The sequence below is a fragment of the Camarhynchus parvulus genome, chromosome 4 (genome assembly GCF_901933205.1).
Source record: "Camarhynchus parvulus chromosome 4, STF_HiC, whole genome shotgun sequence".
NCBI classification, from domain to species: Eukaryota; Metazoa; Chordata; class Aves; order Passeriformes; family Thraupidae; genus Camarhynchus; species Camarhynchus parvulus.
In genome coordinates, this window is record NC_044574.1 from 40043771 (window position 1) to 40068730 (window position 24960).

The 24960-nt window shown below is 34.0% G+C and overlaps 1 protein-coding gene across 2 annotated transcripts in view; it reads left to right on the forward strand.

Annotated features, from left to right (window-relative positions):
- The window catches only part of FSTL5 (follistatin like 5), a 268652-nt gene that overhangs the window by 135063 nt on the left and 108629 nt on the right, over window positions 1-24960 (forward strand). For both annotated transcript variants that reach the window (XM_030947751.1, XM_030947752.1), the window contains exons 5-6: window positions 8575-8771; window positions 17432-17552. In XM_030947751.1, coding sequence (XP_030803611.1) covers window positions 8575-8771; window positions 17432-17552 — 318 coding nt within the window. The remainder of the gene's footprint in view (window positions 1-8574; window positions 8772-17431; window positions 17553-24960) is intronic.

Genomic DNA, 24960 nt, shown 5'->3' on the forward strand with positions numbered 1-24960 from the left:
GTGAAGTTTAAAAATTAGTTTTCCATTTTATTTAGGAAGAATCTGAATGTAATGATTTCTGTAATAGTTTTGAGGAAAACTTGTGCCTTTTCACTAGTTTTATTTCACAGTTAAGGGTCTTTTCAGTATGCAGATGTTAGTCTAATTCAGTCACTGAAAAATTCTCTGCTCTTGGCCTTTGTTCTCATGGCTCGTTCTCCATAAACCAGCTGAACCTGTATGCCTTCAAGACTGTGCAGAAACTTCACGAAATTTGTGGTGGGGCAGAGCATTTTAGTATGGTGTGAGATGAGAATCCCCTAAAGGGAAATACCCCAAAAGACAGCCTATAATGTCCTTTTTCATTCAGAATTTGTTTTTAGAGACTGGAAGCCTATTTACTTCGAAGTCAAAATTTGAAAGGAGGAAAATACAAACAGCAGATGTGGGTGTAACACTTCTACAAATAGACAAGAATTGTATCCCTTTTGCAGGTCACGTATTTTGAAATCTTACACTCCCTCCCTTCATTTATCTGTGAACAGGAGACATACAGAATGAAAACTGTCAGTTTACATCATCTATTGTGAGGGTTAGATGTACCCGAAATTGCTCTGTGGCACATGCTAGTTGACAGGTTGAAAGTCCATATTTGAAAGTGTTGGGTATTATTCTATGATCACTGTCATGTTTCCATACATAAACCAGACCACCTATTTCAGAGGTTTTATATAAAATTTATATAAAAATAATTCTGTATTAAAACACATTTATAGGAATTCAGTATTCAATTCAAATATTGTTCTATTTTCTCTAGGTAGCCTATTCTGTGACTGTGAAAGAAAACAATGATCAAAACACTTTTTAAGGTTGACTGGTCAAACTTTGTGCATAATCTGAGAACTTTGCAAGGTTCACACTGCACCTCTAAATAGAAGTCTGGTTATGTAGACCTGGCTTTTCTCTTGCATTGATTTACACCACTCTAACTTCAAGTATGAGTCTGAGTAGAAATTCAGACACAAGTGTGTGTGATGCCAAGTTATTGTTAATTTTTGGTTCCATATATATATATACACACACACACAAATAAAACTGAGCCTCCTTTTCTTATAGCAAAAGACCGAATGTAACAACTTCTGCAACTAGCAGCAAAACCCAACTGTGCTAAAGGTGAAATAAAGGAAAAAGTAGGCATAGGTGATGGTGGAGAAGAAATAGAAATGGAACAACAGAACTGTCTTTTTCTTTCACCCCCAAAATCTTAGTACTGCTTTAGTTTGGCTTAGCCCAGTCTTCATACCTTACCTTCATAAACATTTTAATACTCCACATTTCTGGGAAGCTTTTGGGAAAAGGAAGATTTTGACTTAATATTTCATCTGTTTCAGTCGCTTTCTGTTTCTCTGTTTGTGTTTAATAAGAGAGAGCCCTCTGATACATGCTTCCCAAGAAGCAGAAGTAGAATTCTGCATAGATTTTCTGGTGAGGCTTACATTCCACAAGTGTTTTCTTGCTGAATGTGGAATGCTTTTTTTTTTTTTTTTTTAATGCAGGCCTATAGCATTTTACAACTTTCATAGCATCACTTTAGATACTTCAAGTCAAAAATTGTTTAAGCCCTGTGGGAGGAAGACTAACAGCAGCAATGGTTGCATTAACTCCACTAGAGGGGAAAATAAAATGCTGCATTAAACTTCTGTCTCAACCTTCATTTTTAATAATGCCTTCCTTTGGGACATACTGATTTTCTCTTTTTCTCTCTCAAATTTCTTTTAAAGAGGACCAGGAAGCCGAGATTATCTTGTTAATGTTATGCATTAATGTTTACTGATGAAACAGAAGGTTATTTTTTTTTTATGATGTATGAAACAAAATTTAAAAACTGATCTAAAAGCTTGAGCTGGATACAAGAAAACACCAAAACCCTTCATTTGTAAAATGCACTCATTTTCATCTCTTCTTTACCATGGTATGATACCTCAAAGTAAGCATGAAAGACATGAGAAGTTCTGAGAAATGCTATCACTGTATGAAATCAGTGTGGATTTGAGTTGTTTCGCCACAGGGTCAATCCTGTAGAAGAGTCCTGCATTTTCCAGTTTTAGACTAGCACCGCTTACAGTGTTTGTGATGCTAACATGAAGTCCACACAACCCCAACATTCACTGTTTTCTCAGCTGTGGAAAATGATGTTTTGCTCATTACTGCCAACCTGCTAGAGCTTTCAAATGCCAGCTTGAAGGTGAAAGTTTATATGACCTGTTTTCTTCCATCCAGAGATCTGTGATATAACAGCTACTCTGCATTAACAACCAGAAGAACAACACAGACCACTACCCCAAAAGTTGATTTCAGTACTTTTTGCAACTGATTTTCAGTTAGTTTTTTAGTTAGTCTTTATGCAAATTTATTACAGCTTCTGCTGTCTCAGCCTAGATGGCATTTCTCTAAGGAAGATCTGAATAGTATATCTGAACTATTGTTTAGGCACTGAAAAGCTGTTTATATGTGTTCCCAGATAAGTCTGGACACCAGACTTGTGCCAATATGTGGAATTAAGTAAAATTATTACTTTTGTCTTATGAATTTTAATTTTGAAAAATTGCAGAACATTTTAACTGATGGTATCTGAGGAAAGGACAGCATTATTCCTTATTTACAAAGTACAGCTAAGGCTTTGAAAATCTAGATTAATTTCTGTTTTATATACCAGCTATGGTAATTAATTAGAAATATTTTTCAAGGACAATAACAAATATAACTTTAAACTTTTGTATTTATGTGTCTGTCTCTGGATAATTGCATGGTTTGTTTATGTGGGAGCTATTTTTACATGTATATTCTGTAACAAGAGAGAGCACTGTCGAACATTCTTAAAAAATTTTGTAGCTATTTAAACCTTTTTGCGCAACAGAATTGAGTAATTGAAGTCCTTAACACCTAAGTATCTTGACTTTGGCAGTAATGCCCAATTTAGATTTAGATAAGTGTATATGTCATTAGAAAGTTTGGATGGATGCTACACAATAAGACGGAAAGCAGCACATCTGCTGTGTGTGAATTACCCAGGCCCCCAGTCCTCCCAAAAAAACCAAAAACCCAGAAGCCAAACAGAGATTCAAAATGTCGTCTTTTTTTTCCTTCTTTCTTTTTTTTTTTGCTAAGTCTGAATGTGTCAATCTGAGCAGCTGTTGGGCCAAAATTTGCAGGCCTGAAATCTCATGTTTTTTTAAAAAATGGTAGAAAATTCTCAAATTCTCACCTTTTATTTAAAACATAGCTTCAACAGTGAAAAGTTTTGATATTAATCCCTGTTTATTTACTTTGAGTGTAAAGCTTTCCTCTCTACCTGCCTCAAACTCTGGGCCATGGGTCAAAATTTAGTTCTATTTTATGGGTGAGATTGTTTCTCTTCTAGGTCCAGAACTTCAGTGAGGAGACCAAAGAATAAGGGTTAAAACTTTTGACCTCTAGATTTGGAAGATACTAGTTTTATATTGAAAAATAAGATATTGTTAAATGATATCTGACTTGAAGTTTCTTTCAGATAAACCTAAGCAATTTCGGTGTCTAAAGTGTCCCTTCAGTTTTTAGGGCTACAAGTAAGATTACAACTTTCATGCTTTAACTATAGACAGATGTTGAGAAATAGCTGAATGGATGAAGACCTTCAAGTTTCCCCTTATGTTGCATGTGAAATTGATTGATATCAGATATGTGCATGTGTATGTGCATATGAATGTGTGTGAGCATATCTGTATAGTTTTCTATATGTATGTATGTATATATATAAAATCTTGGATTAATTTCTCATGTTTGCTCCAAGCAATATAATTTGTGATTTTGCAGTGAATTGTTTTGGTTAATTAGGTTATTCTGAATATGTTCAGAATGTAGGAGGTTAGAAGTTGCTGCTTATCAGGTCTATTCCATTTCCTACAATCTGATTTATGTATATGTCTGTTTTGGATTATTTAAAACTGCTCATATGAGATATGCTTCACTGAAAACTAGTTACCATGTCTGAAAGATCCAAAGTTATTTTAGTTTTAAAAGAATAATGTGGAAACCATTTGTGCTATATAGATAAAAATCTATCAATATGTAGAGATAAAATTCAGTGCAAAATCACAGATAGCTCAGAATCAAATTGTATCTTGGCTGCTGATGTCTTTTGTAGGGATAAACATGCTGTGAATATTAGCTTTCTGACACAGGGGTTATTCCTGCTAAATGGAGTGGCTCAGGCAAAGAAAGGCTAAACTATTAACCATGAATTTGGTGAAAGAACTGAGAAATCAAATGGTTTGCTTTATTGTGTTTTTGAATATGTGCATTCTTTTCTTCTTTGTGTATATTAGCGTTTTTCTAAAAACTATGAAATACAAGAATCTGATATCTCACTTTGGATGTAAGAAGTGTTCCCTAAATTATTAACTTAGCTGATTCTTTATTATTTTTCTGTAGGTATTAAGAATGTGTATATTCCTTTCCCACATTTTCATAAAGAATTAGTTAATTTTGTGATAATTTTTTTCTCTTACAAATTAAGCACAACTAATTGTTAAACAGAACTTCTTTTTCTGTTTTAGGCAGATACCAGCATTCAATACTGTCTAGAACGACAATAGCACTCAAAATCTAACTTTGAGCTGTTTCCTAGGTAACAGGGATACAGCTACAAAACTGTTGCACTGAATGGAAGGAAACAGCAAATGTTTCCATTTTTCTGCTATTTTTGAGTTTGAATGAATTAAACCCTAAGAATATCACTATTTCAGAAAGAGCAAGATTTGGAACTGGAGACCTGCACTTAGATTCTGTTGTGTTTGTTCTGTCACTTTTAGGTTTCTGCACATCTTCTATGATTGCACCGACAATGGCATAAAACTTGTGAAATAAATCATAGTAGAGTTGTTGTTTTTTTTTAATTTAGGGTTTTTTTGTTTGTTTTGGGGTTGGTTGGTTGGTTGGTTTTTTTGGAGAAAAACTCTTGTGTAATAGAACTGGTCCTTTCCATGAATGAAACGAACAGGAAAGTAATATTTGTGTTTTCTTTTTCTATTATTACTTTCTGGGATTTTTTCAGAAAATCACTATTTATTTTTGTAGGAATTCTAGTTCAAAAATGAAAGAAAAAAGTACTAAAAAATGGAATTAAGCTAGTAAATTATGTACATGTTGGTTATCCTTTCATGTATGTAGCTAATTATATAGAATTTAGTAGGCCTTTTTGGAAGTAATATGATTGTAGTGTATTCCCAGTAGTTTATCTTTCTCAATTTTGTTAAGCATAAATTACTTTTCCTCACTATAAAGGTTGACATACTAATCCCCATTTACCATTCATGTGTCATTGAGACAACTGTTTCACAACTAATGCTTACTAAATTAGAACATAAATAAAACAACTGAGTTTTTCTTTGTGCTGCTACTCCAGCCTGGGGGAGGTCTCTTGTAAATAGAGCTTCATTCGTGTAATTTAAACACCAGCTTCACACTTCCTCAAATATTGCAGTAAAAGGCAATCATGACAATGAGAAGCAATTTGTTAATGAAATTGTGGCCTGTGTTCTCTAGGAGTCTCTCACTGTTTCCTTGTGATTCATTTGTCTGTCAGTAACATCCATCCCTCATGCTTGTCCTTAAATTACAGATGTTGGTGTAAAGACTACTTTCAATTATGTATAGAATTGAAAAGGTTTTAACGTAGTATAGCTGTGGAGACCTGGTTTACCTCAACCTTAGTTAGCTAAGATCATAAACTGACAGTTCATCTCTCACTGGCTTCAAGTGAACTGCTAAAATTTGTAGTAATATTTAGAAAGTAGGTGTTAGATCAAAATATAAATTATATAGTATTTCTAACAGATGACTTTGCTGAATTTGTGAATGAAATTTTCTCTACAGGAAGTACCCAAACTTGTGGCATTAGCAGTCTCTTAGATTTTGTATTAGACAGTATTTATGTTTTTTATTAAAAAATGATACAAATAATTTTCTCCTCTGGTAAAATGTATAAATGGTTTATAAACATGCAATATTTAAGTGCTCTTATAGGACTATTATACTAGCTACAGAAGTTTGTGCTGTGCAAGGAGAAGTAGAAATGTCGTGGAAAAGATGTTTTTGAATTCTCTCTCTGAACAGGTGTTGTGGCAGAATGCATTAGTTCATTTTCCTTAAGTTTTAGATGTAATGTTAATGTTTAAAGTACATTAAAATGTCTTTCCTGGACTGTGATCAAACTTCTTTTACAACTTTTTTATATAAACTCTATTTGGAGTTAAAAGTAGAAACACAACTAATTATTGCAATGTTTTTCATGATCATGTGATACATACATTTAATTGTTTTTCCTCTTAATTTGCATGACTAGTAAAATCACTCATGGAAATATTTGTGCAATTTGCACATAGTTGTCTAGAATTTATAATTAAATAATCTTCAGTATTCAAATGAATATTATTGCCTTTGTTGAGTTTAAAACCTCTTTTCATTTCTTGGTCAATCATTAAAGGGAGAGACATGGTTCTGTGCTTGAAGGAAAAAAATCATCAGTGTGAGTTTCTCTTTTAAACTCAGATGTGAAGCAATTTGTCAATGCTACTGTGACAAATACATGATTTAACAGATATTATTAAGAAAACTAACTCTTTTACTATGTTCTGTATCTGTACAGAATAGCTCTTTGAAGGTTTAAACTTGCAGAATGAGGCTGATTATTTTAGGGGCTAAAATCTAAATGTGGTAGCTAGCTCTGATAGCCATACGCTAGCAAGTACGAGTTGTCTTGTTTTCCCTGCCATCCCTGCCTCGAGTGCAGGCAAAATGGTGTTAGTCATCACCTGCAGCCAGACTGTCTTTTCAAAGGCACCACAGCCAGAAAAGTTTTCTAGGGGAGACAAAGATGGTACTTATTTTCTGGCCCAGTCTCTTGGAGTTCACCCAAATGAATTAGAATGTTCAAGTTAAGTGCTCTTTTCCCTCCCCACCACCTGGAGCCTGCATCCCTTCAGATGGCAAGGTTTGCTCACTGCAGCTTCAGAATGCCTGAGGAATAAACATGTTTCCCTACTGAGTATTTCTGCATTAGACCCCTGAAAAGCAGTCACACAGAACTCAACTCTTACAAATTGTATGGCCTCAATCTCTATGCCCCTGGCAGATGAGGACAAATATGCAAATACTATGCATAGCTTAGGCTGTCAGTTAAATACAACTTGGGTCTGTCTATTTCTGTTACTTAAATAGCTATGTAACAGTTGGTGGCTTTTAGAAAAACCAAAACAAAAAAGGCTAGAGTGGTTTTGATTCTAAAACCATTTTTTCTTCCGTGATTTAATATCTATCATAAATCTTTCTCTTCTAGATCTGAGTCTTTCTAGGATGGGGAGAGGCATTTAGGAACTTTTTCCCTCTCTGCCTTTTGTAATGTCCGTGAACATGTTCATAGTATCACCATAACAATGCATATGCCATTAAATATACCAAAATAATTAATTCCAGTCCCATACATATAAATGAGATGATTCTTAAAAGATCCATTTACAAAAAAAGCTGCCTACATAGTTTCCATGAGGTAAATAGTTGTTTCTCATAAATCCTTGTAACTTCAGAATAGTGACTAAAAAGAAGATTGCAAGATAATTTTCTTTGCTAATCAGTATATTGCTGTAGTCTTGAATTTACTGCTTGAAGTTAAGTATTGGCTAACTGAAAATATACATCTGCAACAAATTCATGGTGTTAGGCTGGTACACATTTGCATGTCTCGTCTTATAAAAAGCCCTTGCAAAATCCTAAGATTATCTTAATAAAAAACACCAAACAAACTCTTTTAAGCTGTTTCTCTATCCAGTTTAAAATATATAGCAACTGACATAAGAAAAAACCATGCATGCATTACTTTGTGGTTTGCTTTAAAATAAGTACTGACTGTAATCATTGTATGCAGGACATTTCTGTAACATTTTCCACTTTGTAGAAGACTTGATGATGAAAGGAGTAAATCAGATCTTGTCAAAGATATCCTTTCTCTTCCTTTTGCAATCCCACCTTTTCTTGTTCAAATAAGCTTGCTATGTCCAATAAATGAAAAGGTAGAGATAGCTTATGAGCACTCAAGAGTAATTTCTGCTTTCTGAAGTCAACTATTATTATGAAATATATAGCATATATTTTTTCTGTCATATTTGCTGGGGTTTTTTTGCATACATTGCATTTCTACATTTATATGAAAAGCTTTACTAGAGGTAAAACTTTAATAAATCTTCAGATGCACGTTTACAGAATGATAATTTTAAAAAGTACAGGCTTGGAAACTGATAGAAGTTTCCTTAGTTTCTATAAAAAGAAAACCTTGTCTAAGAAAATATCTAAAACTGCAATACTTTGTTTTTGTTTTAATTTGAAGTCCAGACAAAGAAATGTTATGGTTCAAACTACTACAGAATTAATTTCTCATCTCTTAAAAGAACCGTGTTTGTAGCACTATATGCTCTTTCATGTTTTGGTTTTGTTTTGTTTACCTTTAAACTTTTAATAGGAAATCAAGTTCCAAATAATCTTGTTTGTGTATTTTCTTTTCAGGAGATAAATGCAAACCTACTGAATACACTGAAGTGAAAAATATGTTACTGGATCTACAAAACCAGAGATACATTGCACAATCAAAAGATAAATCTATTGGTGAGAAAATGGCATTAAAGAAACTTCTTACAGATCAAATGTTCAATTATTTTGATTCAGACAACAATGGACTTGTGGATACTAATGAGTTATCTCAGGTAAAGTTTAATTTTTGTTTCTATTAGCACAGTGACTATTCAGATGTCTTTTTCAGGATATGTACAGAGGGAATATAATTTAGAAAATGTGGGTCTCTGAGATTAAATACTTAATTTGAGAATTTTTGAATGGCTAAATTATTCAGAAATTCTGTAGTGATTATTTAGAGATTTGAATATAATGCTTTGAAATATGCTGCAGTGTGTTAGAACACTCTAGGCTGCTGTGACCATGAGTTGTTTTATTGCATGGCACACTATCATTAAGTCCAAGTGTATAGATGTATTGTAGAAGTTGAAAACAATTAAAGTAATGAGGTAAATCACTTCTGTAATACTAAAGAAGTGTTACTGCTTTATCTTAGTTAGGGCTAGAGAAGTACAGAAGAAATCTTGCAAAGAGAGTTCATGGTGGTCTCTAAACAGAAAAATTTAACTAATAAGAGATCTAAACCAGTAATTGCTGCTCTGGTAGGCATAGCAGCACTATCTTTAATCTACCTGAAAGGATTGATTCTATTAGAGAGTGTTGACTGGGCAAATGTACCTTGATTATTAGAAACCTAATTATGGCTAAACTGTATTAATGAGTCTAATACTAGGCAGCTGATTAAAATTTTTAAAAATAGCATTTTTTAGATGTGAGTGTTGAACATTATCCTGTTCATGGATATGGCAGTGTTATGAAATATGCTGGAGTTATCATTTCCATACAGCTAACTTTGAAAATTTTAGTTGCAATTCAAAGGACCAGAGGGAGATTGCAAATATAGGTATCACGGCAGTACTAACACACTATTTCAAAAGATTTATTTAAAAATATTTTTCTGTACTTTTCCAATATTGATTTTTCCTGCAGCTCTTAGAGTCTTTCAGAACTTCAACTTTTAAGGGACTTTGATGCCTGTATATATCTTATAAATAATGATTTATTTATGAAGATATAACATAGATAGGAATCACATATATAGATTTGCAAACTATATTTAATTCTTCTTTATTCAGTTACTACATGTGTACTTTTCCTTTTTGTGTGCACATTAAACATAGTTTTAAAATAATTTTAAAATTTATTTTAAAATAAAATTATTGTGCTTTCAAACTTTCTATGCATACTTTTCCCAACATGCTTTTTTTTATTTCTATAAAGAGGAATTTATAATGGCAGATGTAAAGTAGTTCTTTTTTCACAAGTATGGAAACAAGTCATCCTCAAACCCCAAATATGTGGGTTTTGGTTTTGCTAAAACTCATTGCAGAAATATCAAATTATTCAACCTACAGATGAATGCAAAGTAAATTCATTGTTAGTGTTGTTTGCATTGTTATTGTATGACTTGGAAAGGCAGATACAAGAGACTCAATTAACCCCATGAGGGACCCATGATGGAGCAGTCAGTTCCTGAAGGACTGTGCCATTTGGAAGGGACCAGTCCTGGAGCAGTTCAGGAGGAACTGCATCCCATGGGAAGGACTCATGTTGGAGCCGTTCATGTCTCCTGTAGGAGGGCAAGACTGAGAGGAGATCTCCCTCTGAGGAGGAAGGAGTAGAAAAGAGAACATGTGATGAACTGACTGCAGCCCCCATTCCCTGTCCCCCTGCTCTGCTGGGGAGGGAGAATATAGAGAATATTTTCAGTGAAGTTAAGCCCCTTGGAAGAAAGGAGTTTTTAATATTTTATAGTTTTATTTCTCATTTATTTTACTCTTGTCTGATTGGTACTGAATTCAGTTAATTTGTCCCCAGGCTGAGTCTGTTTTGCCCATGACAGTAACTGGTGACTGATTGCTCCCTCACTTTATCTTGGCCCATGAAACTTTCATTATCCACTCAGGGTCAACCATCCACAGGGAAACGTTTCCATACTCCTGAAAATGTTCTCAGGATTAGGAGAATTTTTCTCAGTTGTACTCACAATCAAAATTTTGAAATCTGCAGAGTTGTCATAAATAATATCTCCTGTCTGCATTTTAAATGTAATCATATTAAGGGGATATGAGAAGCAACATATTTGCTGTAGAAAACAAGGACTCCTGAAGTTAATTTATATTCACGTGAATATTGAATTTCAGTTTATAGTGCATCTTAAATTTTACATCTCGTCAATCTTGCTGTGCAATCAGGCCCTTGGATTGCATTTATTATCTCATAGGTGTCCATATAGTCATCCTACCTAGTGTAAAATTGAAATGAATCAGTTGGAGATTGGAAATGGTGACAGCAGCATTTCAATTTTATTGATATATTTTGGAACAAAAGTCATAAGGTTATTGAATTTGCATCTTGATGCAAGAGAAACAAGTATTTTTCTCCCTCAAAAAGCAAAAGTAGTACTCTACTTAATTTTTTTTTTCAAATTTTAAGAAAGTCTTGAGGTTTTTGGAGTTGTTTTTTTTGTTTGTTTGTGGTTTTTTGTGGTTATGTTTTTTTTTTTAATACTTCGAGAATTATAGCAATACATTAAAAACTGGCAGACTATTTTTTTTTCTACTGTTTGAACAATTCTAGCATCTGGGTATAATATTTTTCATGGCTTTGTAGTCCAATACAGAATTGCAGCTAAAAAAGAATTTTAACTCCAATACACTGTGTAAATGTAATAGGAAAGCAGTGGGGTTGCATAGCTCCATGCAGGCTCAATGGACATTTTTTCCCAGTTTAAATTCTTCTCTACCTTGACTGCTTTAATCGCTGATCTGACTCACTTAATGTTTTAGTTTCCAAGTCCAGTATCGGCAAGTGAGATGTGGCTTGATTTTAAATGGACTTCTAAATTCAACCTTTTAGACCACCCTGTTTTGAGAAGTAGGTCGTAACCAGAGAGAGTATCTATCTTTCCAAACTGAGACTTGTGAAACAGGCGGGATTCTCATCATCTTCATCATCTCTGAGCAATGTATCTGCAAGGTTGCCAGTAAGGTGAAGTGGTTCCTTGAAGGGTTTGGTTTGTTTTTAAAGCATTTTGGCACATTTTAAATGAATCCAAAATAATGTAAGATAATAGAATCTTCTGGTTAGCTATGAATGTTCAGTTGTTAACAGACTCATTTGTTTATCTGTTTTATCTTATGCAAAACCAAACTGGAATTTAATAAAAATTTGTAAATTAAATATCAGTGTTTCTATCACTGCAGACTGCTTGATTACTGTATATTGATTTTGCTGTATAGAAGAGGACAAAGAGCAAAAGTGTTATGGGTAGGCATGGGAATAAAATGTGTTTTTCCAGTTATGAATGCAGTTATTCTACTATGGTGGAACTGCCATTTTGTAAGCAGTAAGCCTTCTCTAGTTGGCGTCAGTGAAGATGCATAGGCTTTAAAAATGTTTCCTTGCTTAACAATGAAATTCAAGGTTCTTTTTGAAGGAAGAAGTGTATGAGCTGAAATAACCTATACTTGATTAGACTTAGAGGTTTTTTTTTTTTATTTATGTCCTACACTAGTGAACTGAGAAAGCAAAATTTTACAGAAAAGGGAAGTGACATAGCCTGAAAGCAAGTTGAATATGTAATAATAAATTTTCCCCTTTCTTTCCGTCCTTTTAGATTCAAAAAAAGGTTAGCATCCTTATTTATGAACTGGTATCTGTAACTTCAAATACCTAAATATATTTCTTTTACATACCAGCTTAAAGTAGGACAAATGAAAATAAATTACATTTCTATAAAAACTCATCCTTACTTCTGCAAAAACAAAGTTATTTTGGTTTTATTTCTGTATTAATGATAATACTTTTGCACTTGATGCCAGCCAATACTTCATGGAACTTGTTTGCAGAGGTACAACTTATATAAAGTGCATCTCTCTGTCAGACTTTGTTTCTTAAATTGATCAGAATACTTGGTCAGACCCTGGCATTTTAATTTTTACCTTCATGACTTCTGATTTTTCATCTAATCAGTGCTGTTATTCAGAATTATTTGGAGGGCTTGGAACTCAGAGAAAGGATAATGAGTCTATCTCCTCTTTCTGTTTTTAATCAATTCTGGTTTAAACTACATGTTACATAGGCAGAAGAAAAATTTGTATCTTTAGTTATAGTTCTGTTTATTTTCTGCCATTAATTAGGGACATGTTATTTAGCTTACATTATCTATTTTTAATGTCACTAATCTAGGAAAAAACCTAAACATGTGCTATATTCAATTCTAGGTTCAAAATAAAAATAAGAAACGTACAAACTGGGGGAAATTAAGACTCTCTTAGGGATGAGCACTGAGATAAAGCTTACAACCACTGTGAACGCTGTACAAACTCCAACATCTTGATCTTTCTTAGGTGCCTTTGATTTTATCAAGTAGCAGTATTTCCCATTATATTCTTGCAGGCTGTGAAGGAAGCAGGAGCAAGCTTCATTTCTTGAAAAGATTCAAGGACTGGCACTAACTGGAAGTGGGTACAATGGTGCAGGATTTTGTTTGCACTCATTGTTTTATCTTGGTTAAGTCCAGAGCCACAGTCTCAGAGTGATGGTGGTTCCAGGTTTAGTTCTGAGATGTAGAATTTTATCCAGCCTATCTACGTGGCCCTAATACCTATTCTGGTCTTATACTGTGAGCTAGGCATCTATAGCATTATATTTGCAGACACCTAAGGACACATTTACACCTTCCTAGTCAGATTAGGTTTTCCCTCTGCTAAATGCAGACTTGGAAAGGCAGGGAAATGTGCCTCTCATTGTAGTAGTTTGCAGAAAGGCATCTCATATCTGAGCTATGTAACTTGATCAGTTTGGGATAATATTGAGGTAATACCTTGAAATGAAATTGAGCACTTGCCTTTATAGGCCACTAGCTGTGGGTTTAGCAGTTCTGGTATCTGCTTGGGGATCTCTGCATCATTCTGTGATGCACAAGTCCTATATCTTTACATATATCAAAGGTATCACACTACTATAAATAGAGGGTTGTGTTGCTGCCCTACAGAACTTGGTAGTAAATTATAAGAATATTGATTTAACTAGGTTAGCAGAAGCTAAAGCAAGGAACAATTTACCAGTCTTTATTATCAATTTGGTTTCATTATTAATCAATTATTTTAATTTGTAAAAAGTTATTCTGCTGTGGACGATGGTGAAACAAGTAATTGAAACCCCCTTATGCAGTCAGAATCAATTTGGAGCACAGTTCGCACAATGTCTGGTGTTTGATGTACTGGATGTTTTATCAAACACTGAGTGGCACTGTTGTGATGAGGTACTTGTTTTTAGGGAAGATGAACACATGTTAACTGAGTGACCATATTAGATTTAAAGGAGGGGTTTGTTTGTAGTTGAATTTATGTAGCATTTTCCTTGGGGAGGGAGGTACATAAAGACCATTAACATAAAGACCATCACAGGCGAGCAAAAAACTGCTGACCAATAACACTTCAGGTAAGGTGGGCTAATGAAGGATGTGTTGTGTTATCTGTTGTCTAGTTCCATGAGATCCACATATTTTTCATTTTGACTGTCAGAAATCAGATTAAAATGAATAAAACAATCTATTCTGATGGCAAATTGTAATTTTTAACCAGATTAACTTTCCCAATCTTCTAAAATTTGGAGTTGTATTGACTAAATTTCTGAGGGGCTGTGAACTGAGGTGACTATGATGTTTCATAGGAAATAGATAATTGTGTGCTATATCTTTTAGACATTTAATCTTTTCCAGAAAATGCAAATCCTTCCTCCGTATTTCAAAGAGTATTAAATTCTAATGGAAAAACTTCATTTTTTGGAAAAGACATCTTTAGCTTGAAAATCTAGATAAGTTTCTAATTTTTCAGTATTTATCGGGTTTCATCATGAGCCATCAACAGTTTTGCTGTATATTCTGCCTTTTGCTAGTTGATAATATTGAAAGTAAATGCTTCATTGCCTTTATGCAAATTCAAACTAAAAATTGTGGGCATAAGTATTTGTGAACCTTCTCTGGTATGAGTTTTCAACTTAAAAGTTGGAAATAAAATAGTCTGTGTTTGACCTGTATGGTACAATCATAAAATTGGGCAGACACTCTTAATCAGGCTTTAGCCTTTATACTTGATTTCTGGGTTGTGACTTGCTAAAAATTTTTCCAGTTTTTCTTCTACCTTGCTAAGAAATCATCGTTTAGTTTAACCAAGGAGTAGACAGCCTGGGTTTAAGGAATTGGCTTAAGAAACAGTTTCCTTGTATTTTGGTCTTCTCCATGGACAGAAATTAATAGATTAATAGAATTTAAAATTTAAGGCATGTTGTTGGATCATCTGTGAAACACAGGTGTGATTACATGGTGCTGTATCATATACATGGAATTTTATTCTATTTATCCTACACTTTTAAGTAATGTATTGCAAAAAACATCTATAAGGAAATGTAGAACCTTACCCAACGCCCTGAGTTGTACCTGATTCTGAGCCATACCTCATGATAGAATATCAGTCTCCCTCACCTTCAAAAGGAAAAGCCAACCAACAACCCAAGAGTTCTGTGAAGGGTTAATTTTTTTCCGATCACAGAGTAGATCTGATCCACAGATCTCATTGGAAAATGGGGAGGTGGCTCGGTCCTGCGCAAAAGAATTCAGATTGGAACAGCTCTTACAGCAGGAAATAACAGGCACAGATAATTAAGATTAATTATCATATGAAATCCCTTCTGTATCTTCTAAAATCTATCCTCACAGACTCACAGGTTGGAGGGTTTATCTACAGTGAGCGTATTTTCCAAAGAATTCCGAAGAATATCACCAGCATAAAAATGTCTGTACAAAAACAAACATTGAATATTTAATCTGTAATCAAAATGGTAGGTTTAATGTAGACAAAAATTGAGTAATTGCCAGGATGGTAACATGTACCTGTCTGTAGTATCATTATTTGAAATAGTAGAATCATTCCATCCAATATTTTTTAATTATTCTTAAAAAAAATGTTGCTTTTCATTTATACGTGGTCAATTTGAACAGATAACAGATTTTAGTTTGAAGAATGGAAGCTGAGAACATTAATTTTAAATTTAAAATATGGTACTATAATGCCAGGTGTTTTGGGGATTTAAAATTTTTTTTCCTCAACCTTAGGTGTAAAGTTTCATCTTTATTTGTACAGTTGAAGATAGTGAAAGCAAGCACTTCAAACAATGAAACAATGAGAGGAACAATGCTTTTCATACTGAATATTCATGGCCTTGAAATTTCAGTGATTGCTAAAGTTTCCAACACACACCATTACATATTTAGTTTGTGTTGTATAACTGTAATGGGTTTAGAGTTACTAATTTTTCCCAGACTACACTTTTGTCCTTTATGTACCAGCTGCAAGATCTATACAATTTCATGTTTTCTTAATTCACTTTAATGTGAACTCAATAAAAAGGCTTTTAAAGGATGGGAAGTAGTTAGCACTAATATTCAGGTGGCATAGTATGTATTTTTAATTGATAATAGCAAAGGCTGGTTTTGTAGTGGTTTTTCTTATCTTTGTAAATGGTTTTCATGCTCTCTAATGTACTGAAAAGGTGATTATCCTTTATAATGCTTTTATATTATTAGGTAGGAGATGACTTCTGGTAGCATAAAATATTTGTGTCTTTTCCTCTAATGCTCCTGTTATTCTCTATTATTCTTTTAGGTATTTTGTGTTTACGTAAATAGTAACTGGACAAATTCCTCTGCAGAACAACTTAAACACAAAAGCCCCTGTATTCCTTGTTTTTCAGAAGATATGCTCTGTTGATATAAATATAATAGTGGTTTTGCAATTATCATAGGAGACCGATAAAGGGTCGGAAGAGTAATTATTTTACCTAGAAATTAACTGCAGTTACATTTTTTCAGTGCCTAATATAAAACTGTAAACTGTGCAACATTGCAGTCAAAAGTTGCATTAGTTTTGGCTCTTTCAGTTATGAGGTAGCACTCCTAGTACATGCCCCATGTAATATGACAATTCTAAATCCCTCTCAGCATCTTTAAAATTCTTCAGCTGGAATCTAAGTAGATGTTTATGCCATACACAGACCTGAAACAAAATAGTGCATATATTAAAGAATGTTTCTTTGGGATAAGTTCATCAGAGTTTAAAATCTAACAGCCATTAATTTGGATCTATTTACAAGTTGTATGTGTCCCCACTGAGAAACAGGAGCCTTTTCAGGTCAGCTGCTTATATAACAGATTTTGGTGAGGTAATAGGCTTGCCACAAGCCTGTAAGAACTCGATACAATTAGTAGGGTAGTAAGAGTTTATATTAGCTATTTTTGGAAGTGTCTGTGTTTGGTTTCTGTAGGTTAGAAATTAGAGGAAAAAGATATTATGCCATTTATACTTGGAAAATTAATATTTTAGGTATATTTGAATATTTTCTAATCACCATTCCTGTACATATAAAGTAAAATCAGCTTTAAAATTCCCAGTATCTTTATAGTGCTTCAGTCTGTCTCCATTATATGCTGTGTAAATTCTAAAAAAACTTCTGTGTCATTTCAGAGACTCTGTCCTAAAGGTATTAACTTTAAAAAGTGTAATAAATAATTACAAAGTAACTGAAAATCCCTGACTTTACACAGCTGCAGTTCATTGCCCCACAGCAGCCTTAAAATGATCTATTAAATGATTATTAGAAACAATTAATTATACCAGAGAACTCAAAGAGCTCAAATGTAATTTCATGGTTATAATTTTCTTGTCAGGTAATAAAACGGGATGAGCTTGGCAAGGAGCCGTCTGACTGCTCCGTGTTCGATTTGCTGAAATATGATGATTATAACAGTGACAAGCACCTAGATCTAGAGGAGTTCTACAGAGCTTTTCGTAAGTACCAAGACTAACCTCTTCCTTGAGTCTTACTTTCTCTTTGTTTCTGTTTTCCTGAATGGTGGTTTTTGATTTTTGAAGCATGAAACGTTTGGATGCTGTACGTATATTAGCGCAATTTAATAGTCATGAAACAGCAGAAAACTTTTTTAGCAGAAATCCATGATGCCCAGTAGCTTCCTGATTTATGAAGGAGTTTCTCAACGGAGAATTCATGGATAATCTTTCTTGATGCCAACATGCATTGATAAGTCTCTGTTGTGTGCAAGTGGCAAGTAGTGTGGTCAAGACGTAATCAATGGAACCGAAATACCTCCCTGCACCCTTTGTTTATGAGTGCTGGTAAGAGCATTTTTGACAAACCCAGCAACAAATGTTAACATTTCTCTTAGGTGCCTTGTGGCCTCACAGGACTCAGAAGGAGATAAATATTTGTGGTGTAGTTTTGCAAGGTAGTTGTTCTCTGGATGCCAAAGGAGTCTCAGGACAAATGTGTGTAGTACAAATGAACAACTTGACTGAATCACTGGGTTAGCAGACAGAAGAAAGATGTTAATAGCTTTTATACAGTAATATCCATATATTTTGTTATATCCAGGTAAGAACTGATGATCTTTTACTCTTGTCTACCTCAAATTCAAGGTTCAACCTTAAAATCTGGCTTTGGTTTAAAAGCTTTTGCTCTAAACTCAGTGACATGGCAGCACAGAAGATCAAGTTTGTCCTAAATTCTTTTTATAATTACTTATCATACGTTGACTAGTCCATTAATGTATCTTTATTTTGAGTAATTACAGACTGTTGCTTCTTGTAGTTCATCTTTGGGCCAATGAGCACTCAGCTACTTCAGGTGATGTGAAATGAAAAAGGGATATAAAACTGCTTTGTTTTAAACGATAAAATAGTGAGTTGATATTAGAAAAAAAAAAGATGCATGGAAAGCAAAAAGAATAAACATGAAATGAATAATCAAGACAGACTGCCTGAAAGTATCTTAGTTTTTTACCATTGAATTAGATTTTTATTTCTCTGAAAGTCTTTCAGAAAGTGTGATTTTGTGATGCAGCTTAGCTGAACAAATTACTCACTGCTCCTAAAAATAACTTGATCCTGCTTCCTGAGGTTATCTGACTGGCTTTCTTGCAGTGCCCTAACATTCACAGTCTCTCCTCTGAGTCACTTACTAAGTCAGCAGAAAAATATTCACTCTCCACATCCCACCCCAATCCTGTTGTGTGACCTGAATTGATTAAGTGAAGGGTCAGACCATAACTCATGCAAAAGAAGTGTGAGCAGAGCCAAGAAATAAGGTGGAGGAAGAAAATGGGGGCTCTTAGGACATTGTGATGGTGAGGTAAATTAATTAATCTGCAGCAGTAAGATACTAGGAAATACCTTAATTTCTTTTTTAAAGTTGTGATACAAGTTTGGCTTACAAAAATTTACAGAATTATATAGCATCTGTAGAAAAACACACATTAGCTGTGATTATATGGCTAGATGTTGTACTTCTAGATCGTGATTAAGTGCATAGATGTAGAAGGTGATATAGAAGCCTTTGTCATATACAGCAATCCAAGAAGGTTAAAGACACGTTTAAAGCATTAGCATGATTTTTGCAAACACTGTATTAATGGAAACATAGCATTGTTCTTCGAAATCAGACTTTGATGTGTCTCTGAGGGACTATTTTGTATAGTTGTAAAACTCCAGACATAAGAATAGCTTTCTGTTATGTATTTTTAATGGAGTTTTGAATAATGAAAATAATTTCCATATGGTATGTTAAGCATTGCCTTAATATGAATGTTAATGAAAACATTAGATTATATAAGATTAGGAATCAGTTAGGTTTCTTTGTTGCAGTAGAGTAGTGGAGAAGACCCTATTTAAAATTAGAAGGCTATCTTGGAAGATGATTTCTAGAGTAAGATTCATTCTTCTATGTTATTAACAAAACTTAGATGTATTCTTTGCATATTGAAAAATAAAACCTAAAACCTGCTGCTACTTTGTTGTATGATGTGTGCCCAGAAAGCCAAAGAAATGTGACAAAGTATTAGGCTCTGTAGTGAAGATATTTAATCTTGAAGTAAATTTGAGGATTAACCATAGTTTGATTTCATTTTATCTTAAAAGAGTTTGAGTTCAGTTATTTTGACCTATCTCAGCAGCATTAATAAAAATTGTATAATGCTATAAAAGTATAGCATTATAAATATATATATAAAAGCTAAGCAAAACCAAAACCAATTGAGTATGACACCTGGTCACTCGACTGGAGCTCTTATGGCTAAGCAAGATGACACAAAGCTGGAGCCAAGCTCCCCGCACAAGCCATGCCAACCCAAGGTAAAGCAACTGTGACAGCCCCTCTCCAGAGGCTTGTGTTGTTTGCCTATGGCAAAGCTGGTGAGATGTTAATAGTAATGCCAAGCATGGATTTAGTAGGATAAAGAGAATTAATGTAGACATGGAACCAGATCTGTGTATGGAAATGTACACAAGAAGCACAGCACATCTTCCACACACCGTTCCACAAAAAATATCTCTTCAATTAAGCATCCACCTACAAAATAATTATACATTTTAATTTTCTTCAATAAAGTGACATAGGAAGGTTGCCAATAATTCTTCCAAATACAAGTAAACCTTTTTTTTCCCCCGGGATTTTCTTTAAGTGCTTAATACTTTTGAGTTTACATTTTATTTTATTATACTGTTATGATTTATTCTTTTTCTTATTATGCTACATTGTGATTATATGTTGTATCTTTAAAATTATCCCATTTGACAATATGGAAATGATAACTTTTTCACCAGCTTGGACACTTGCAAAAATCTTGAGCAAATAGAAAGCAAAACAGGAAAGTTTTTTTTCTCAAATTATTTTCATAACTATCTAATGACTGAAAGATTATAACTGACTAATGGTATTTCCGGGGATTGTCTTCTAAAACATGATAGTGTTTCTTGTTATTTGGAGACATTTAAAAGACTTAGCCACTAATTCAAATAAAAAAGTTCTTCTACAATTTTTTCACCTCTTGCATGTTCCCATCAATTGAACTTAAGAGTGTGTTTTTCATGGTTTTTTTTCCATTCCTTTATATCTACCATTATAATGTACATTTGGAACCTAATCTCAGTTTAATACCTGCTATTTCCAGTGGAATTGCCTCTATCCCTAATTGTAGTGAAGGAGTGGATTTGAGAAATGTCAAGTTCTCATTGAAGTTTGTGCAACTGCTAGAATATGTGTTACTGACTTTTATTCACTCAAAATGGCAGTGAAGAAAATTCAGCTTTGTGATGATGGAGAAATTGATCCTATTCAAAGCTTCCACACAGAATTCAAAGGAGTTGATTGTTTGTTTATTTTATTTGTGTAACAGAAATCTGGATTATATGAACACAGAAATGCTAAGGCAAGGTGGTAGAGGTTGTGCAGGGCATTGGGGGTCACAGCACCGCAGTTTTTATGCATGGCAATACCACAAGGGTTCTTTTCAAGCCAGTTTGTACCTAGCACTGCTAAAATATAAAATGTACAATAGCTAACAAAATATCCTTTAAGTCTATTTGAATTTCATCAACATTAAAGAAGTCTCATTTTCTAAATGTAATTGTCCGTCATCATTTTCTGTTGAGCATAGAAGAACTTTTGAGAAAGCTTGAGAAGGTGTGAGAAAAGGGATAAGGAAAATTTGTGTCCTCAACCTTGGCCTAAAAAGGGGATAGTGATAATCAAGCATACTACTAGTGTGCACTTTTCCAGCTGTGATTTCAAATAGTATTTAAAAACACTTAAGATTTTGAACACAGATAGGATTAAAAATCATATCCGTTGTGGTGTTGAACAAACTGCTCCATTAAAGTAGTTTCTTTTTAAAGAATTAGGCAATTGCATTTTATTTAAATAGGAATGCCTGTCTTTGGAATTAATTATCAGTCTTCTTTCATTAGCATTTGCAGGTAGGACTTTTTTCATTGGCATAGTTAATTAGAAATTTTCCTCACAAATACCAATAGCAATTCTATTTTTAACTCCAGCAGTAGAAAAGGAACAACCTTAAGGGCAAAGATGAACCATAGGCTGTTTTAAAGGTATTAATATGCACATAATTCTATGTCTATACATACATACATATACATGCTAGTATTCTGTGATTTACTTTTGACAGTCTCATTTCATCTGACAAAATGGATACACATTAGACTGGATAGCCAAATGTAAATAACTATGTGCAATGGAATAAAAAAAATCCCTTTCCCCTTTCAGAAGGTCAGATGCTGAGGCAGTAACAAACAGAATATATCTCAGCCTTGAACGTTTCAGCCAAGCTTCACAGAATGTTGCAGGCAGATGAAGATGCTTACTGACTTCTGTAAAGTTTTACCTGCTGTTTTCTGGCTATAGGATGTTTTCATATTGTGAGGGGTAAACTGTAGTGCTGTAGCATCTATCTCCTAATTATTTGTCTGCTATATTCCATGACAGTTTAATTAGATCAATAATGTGTGCAGAGAGGAACCTGAAAAATTACTTCCTCTAACACAGGTAGATAAAGCAGAAAGTTTAGCTCTAGCTGGATTTTTGGAGCTTGGGACGGAAGGAATTAGCTGATTCAGTCCTCCACTGCTTTGGCCATGACATGTAAAATTGTATCCTAAAAGTGATCCAGTTCCATCTTTGTGGTTTTTTTTGCTTTTCTACATTCCTTCCTCATCCAGTTCCAAGCTAAAGGATTTTTTATCAGCAAACATTTTTTTAGATGGGGAAGGATATATTTAACATTTTCTAAAAGGGCAGGCAAAATCCTAAGATGAAGGAGCTGAGCAAAAGTGTAAAGGGGTCTGGAATACAGTTTATATGTTCTGTAATGTAAATCTCAATGAGTGTGCTTCCTTTATTTTTCAAAGGTTTTCTTTCTTTGGTTAATGTCTCTTGTGGTATCATGATAATTTTGTGTTCACTGTAAATGTTGTCTCCTTTTGTTTTTCTTCTAGTGTTCTTTTCTAAAATAAATAATCTTCCTTGCTTTCCTCCCATATAAGTAAAATTTCAAAGCAGATACTTCAAGTGGCCTTCATGGTGGGCTGTAAAATCTCAAGGCATAGCACAAGGAAATAAATAGTAATAAATTATTCTGTTTGATCACTCAGCAGATGTATATGGAGGCACTTCTCTTTGTAATTTCAGTAGAATTACACTAACTTAGGCATTTATGAATAAAACTGATTGAATACAATTAATATAGACCCCAAATTTATTTTACATAATTGAACTAACAGCTCTATGTATCAATTGACATCCTGCATAAAATGAAGGGAATAAAAAGCAATGTCTCTCAAAATAGTTTCCTATTGTAACTATTCCTATTGTTACTATTCTTGATGTCGTCTAATGCTCAAAAAAAAGGGCCACAGAAGGGCTTTGGGCACTGAGGACTTGACTGTAAAAACTACTCCATGACATACAATAAAGTGTGAGAATTATCTAGGCAGAACAAAATAAGACCTAATTGTCATTCCTCTATTAACCATGCTTTGTAGTTTTGCTGGAATTCCTTGTGCTTTCAGGCATCACTCAACACTGTTAACAATATCTAATCTGTTGTGCAGCAGTTATTGGGGATCTTGTATGTTGCTGCTGTACATACTCATGCTGTATATTTAAAAGTACCCTCAGTTTTGGAATAACATTCAGGTCACAGATACCAAATTTGGGTTTCAAGCACTCCTTGTGGCTGAAGTATTACTATTAAGTGATTTATGTACCTCCAGTAATAACAGACATTATCGAAATTTTTGATCTGGTCCAAAATTACAGAACTTGCTTTGGGCTCACCTTTTAGGAGGAACTTTGAGGCCAGTAACTAATATGCCTGTCAAAATCAATGCTTTGTTGTGTCTTGAATCATGTGGAAAGGAAGCAGCCAGAATTTCCTATAAATAAAGTGATCATTATGAACACATATGCCTAGTTATTTTATTCTCTCAGTCCTCAAAAAATATTCTAAAACATCACTGCTTTCATTATAATAGCTCTACTTCTACTGTAAATTGTCAAATGCAATAATTGCAGGTGCATGTTCAGAAATTGCTTTTTTGAAATGTGAATCATCACTTCTGAAGCAAAATAGGCAAGAATTCAAAACCAAACAAACCTGCAACAAAATGTAAATTTTAAAAAGGCCTAGACTGAATTACTCAATGAAGCAAATGAGACTTCGCACTGGATTCTTTGTTATCTTGAAGTCCACAAAGGCTAATTAGAAAAAACCTTATGTAATTTATATTTCAAGTTAATTCAATATGAGGTCCCAAATATTGTATTCAGTGTGTAATCTGAGTCAGAGCTTTATGGCTGTGATGAGTCTTCAATAGTAAAACATGTTAACAAATAGTAGAGGAAACATTTTCTGAGGGGGGAAGAGGTATTATTCTGTCTCCTGCTACCATTAATTCCTTTTCAGCAACAACTTGAGTGTATTAGATTGTTCCAGGGGGTGCAGTATTTCACCACTAGCATCTGAAAACACCAGTAAACATCATACTGAGCAGGAGCTATTGGACTTCATGGTAATTTTTTTTACTCAATCTGATCTAGCTCTCAAAATCTTACCTGTGCTATATGTATTTTCAATCTAGAGAATCTCACCTAGAAGAAAACGCACCCTCTTATATTAGTGGGCTGAACTTTAAACTGATAATTAGGAACAAGAAAACATCTAAGGTTTTAAATATTCTTTCATGGATTGAAGTAGCGTGCCTGAAATTTCTCACATGCCACTAAGTCAACTCATTTGGATGCCAACTGATTTTAATTCATGTTTTGGGGGAACCACGGATTCAGTAATCAAGTAACATATTTATGGCCACCATAGGTTTGCATGGGTAAATAAAACAAATATTTCACAGGCTCTTTGGGCATCATGCTGGGGAAACTTAGAGATGTTTATGAACCTTGAGCTCTGCTGATCTCTAATCCTATCAGTGCATTTACCTGGAGCTTGCTTTGGTGATGTAAGTTACTAGAGATGGCATTGTGAAATACAGGATTACAGAGGATGAGTGGAACAAAACACCTTAGTTATAGTAGCTTCGTTTCAGACAAGGGGATTGGTGGAGATTGACTTGCATGGCATTTGTCACTGGTTCGACACACCGGAGACTGAAGTGTTACATGTCTTTCAAGGAGCTTATTCTGGAGAATGACACAGAATGGTGGGGGAAGAGTAAACACCAAACACTTACACATATTTGGCTATGGTTAGCAAACTACCTCAGCAACTGATCTGTTGCTTATTGATTAGGAATCAGTTATCTGTGGTGAGGTATAATATTGTTGCTAATATTTTTGTGATGTTGTGAATTATGGGGATATTTTCATATCTGCAGA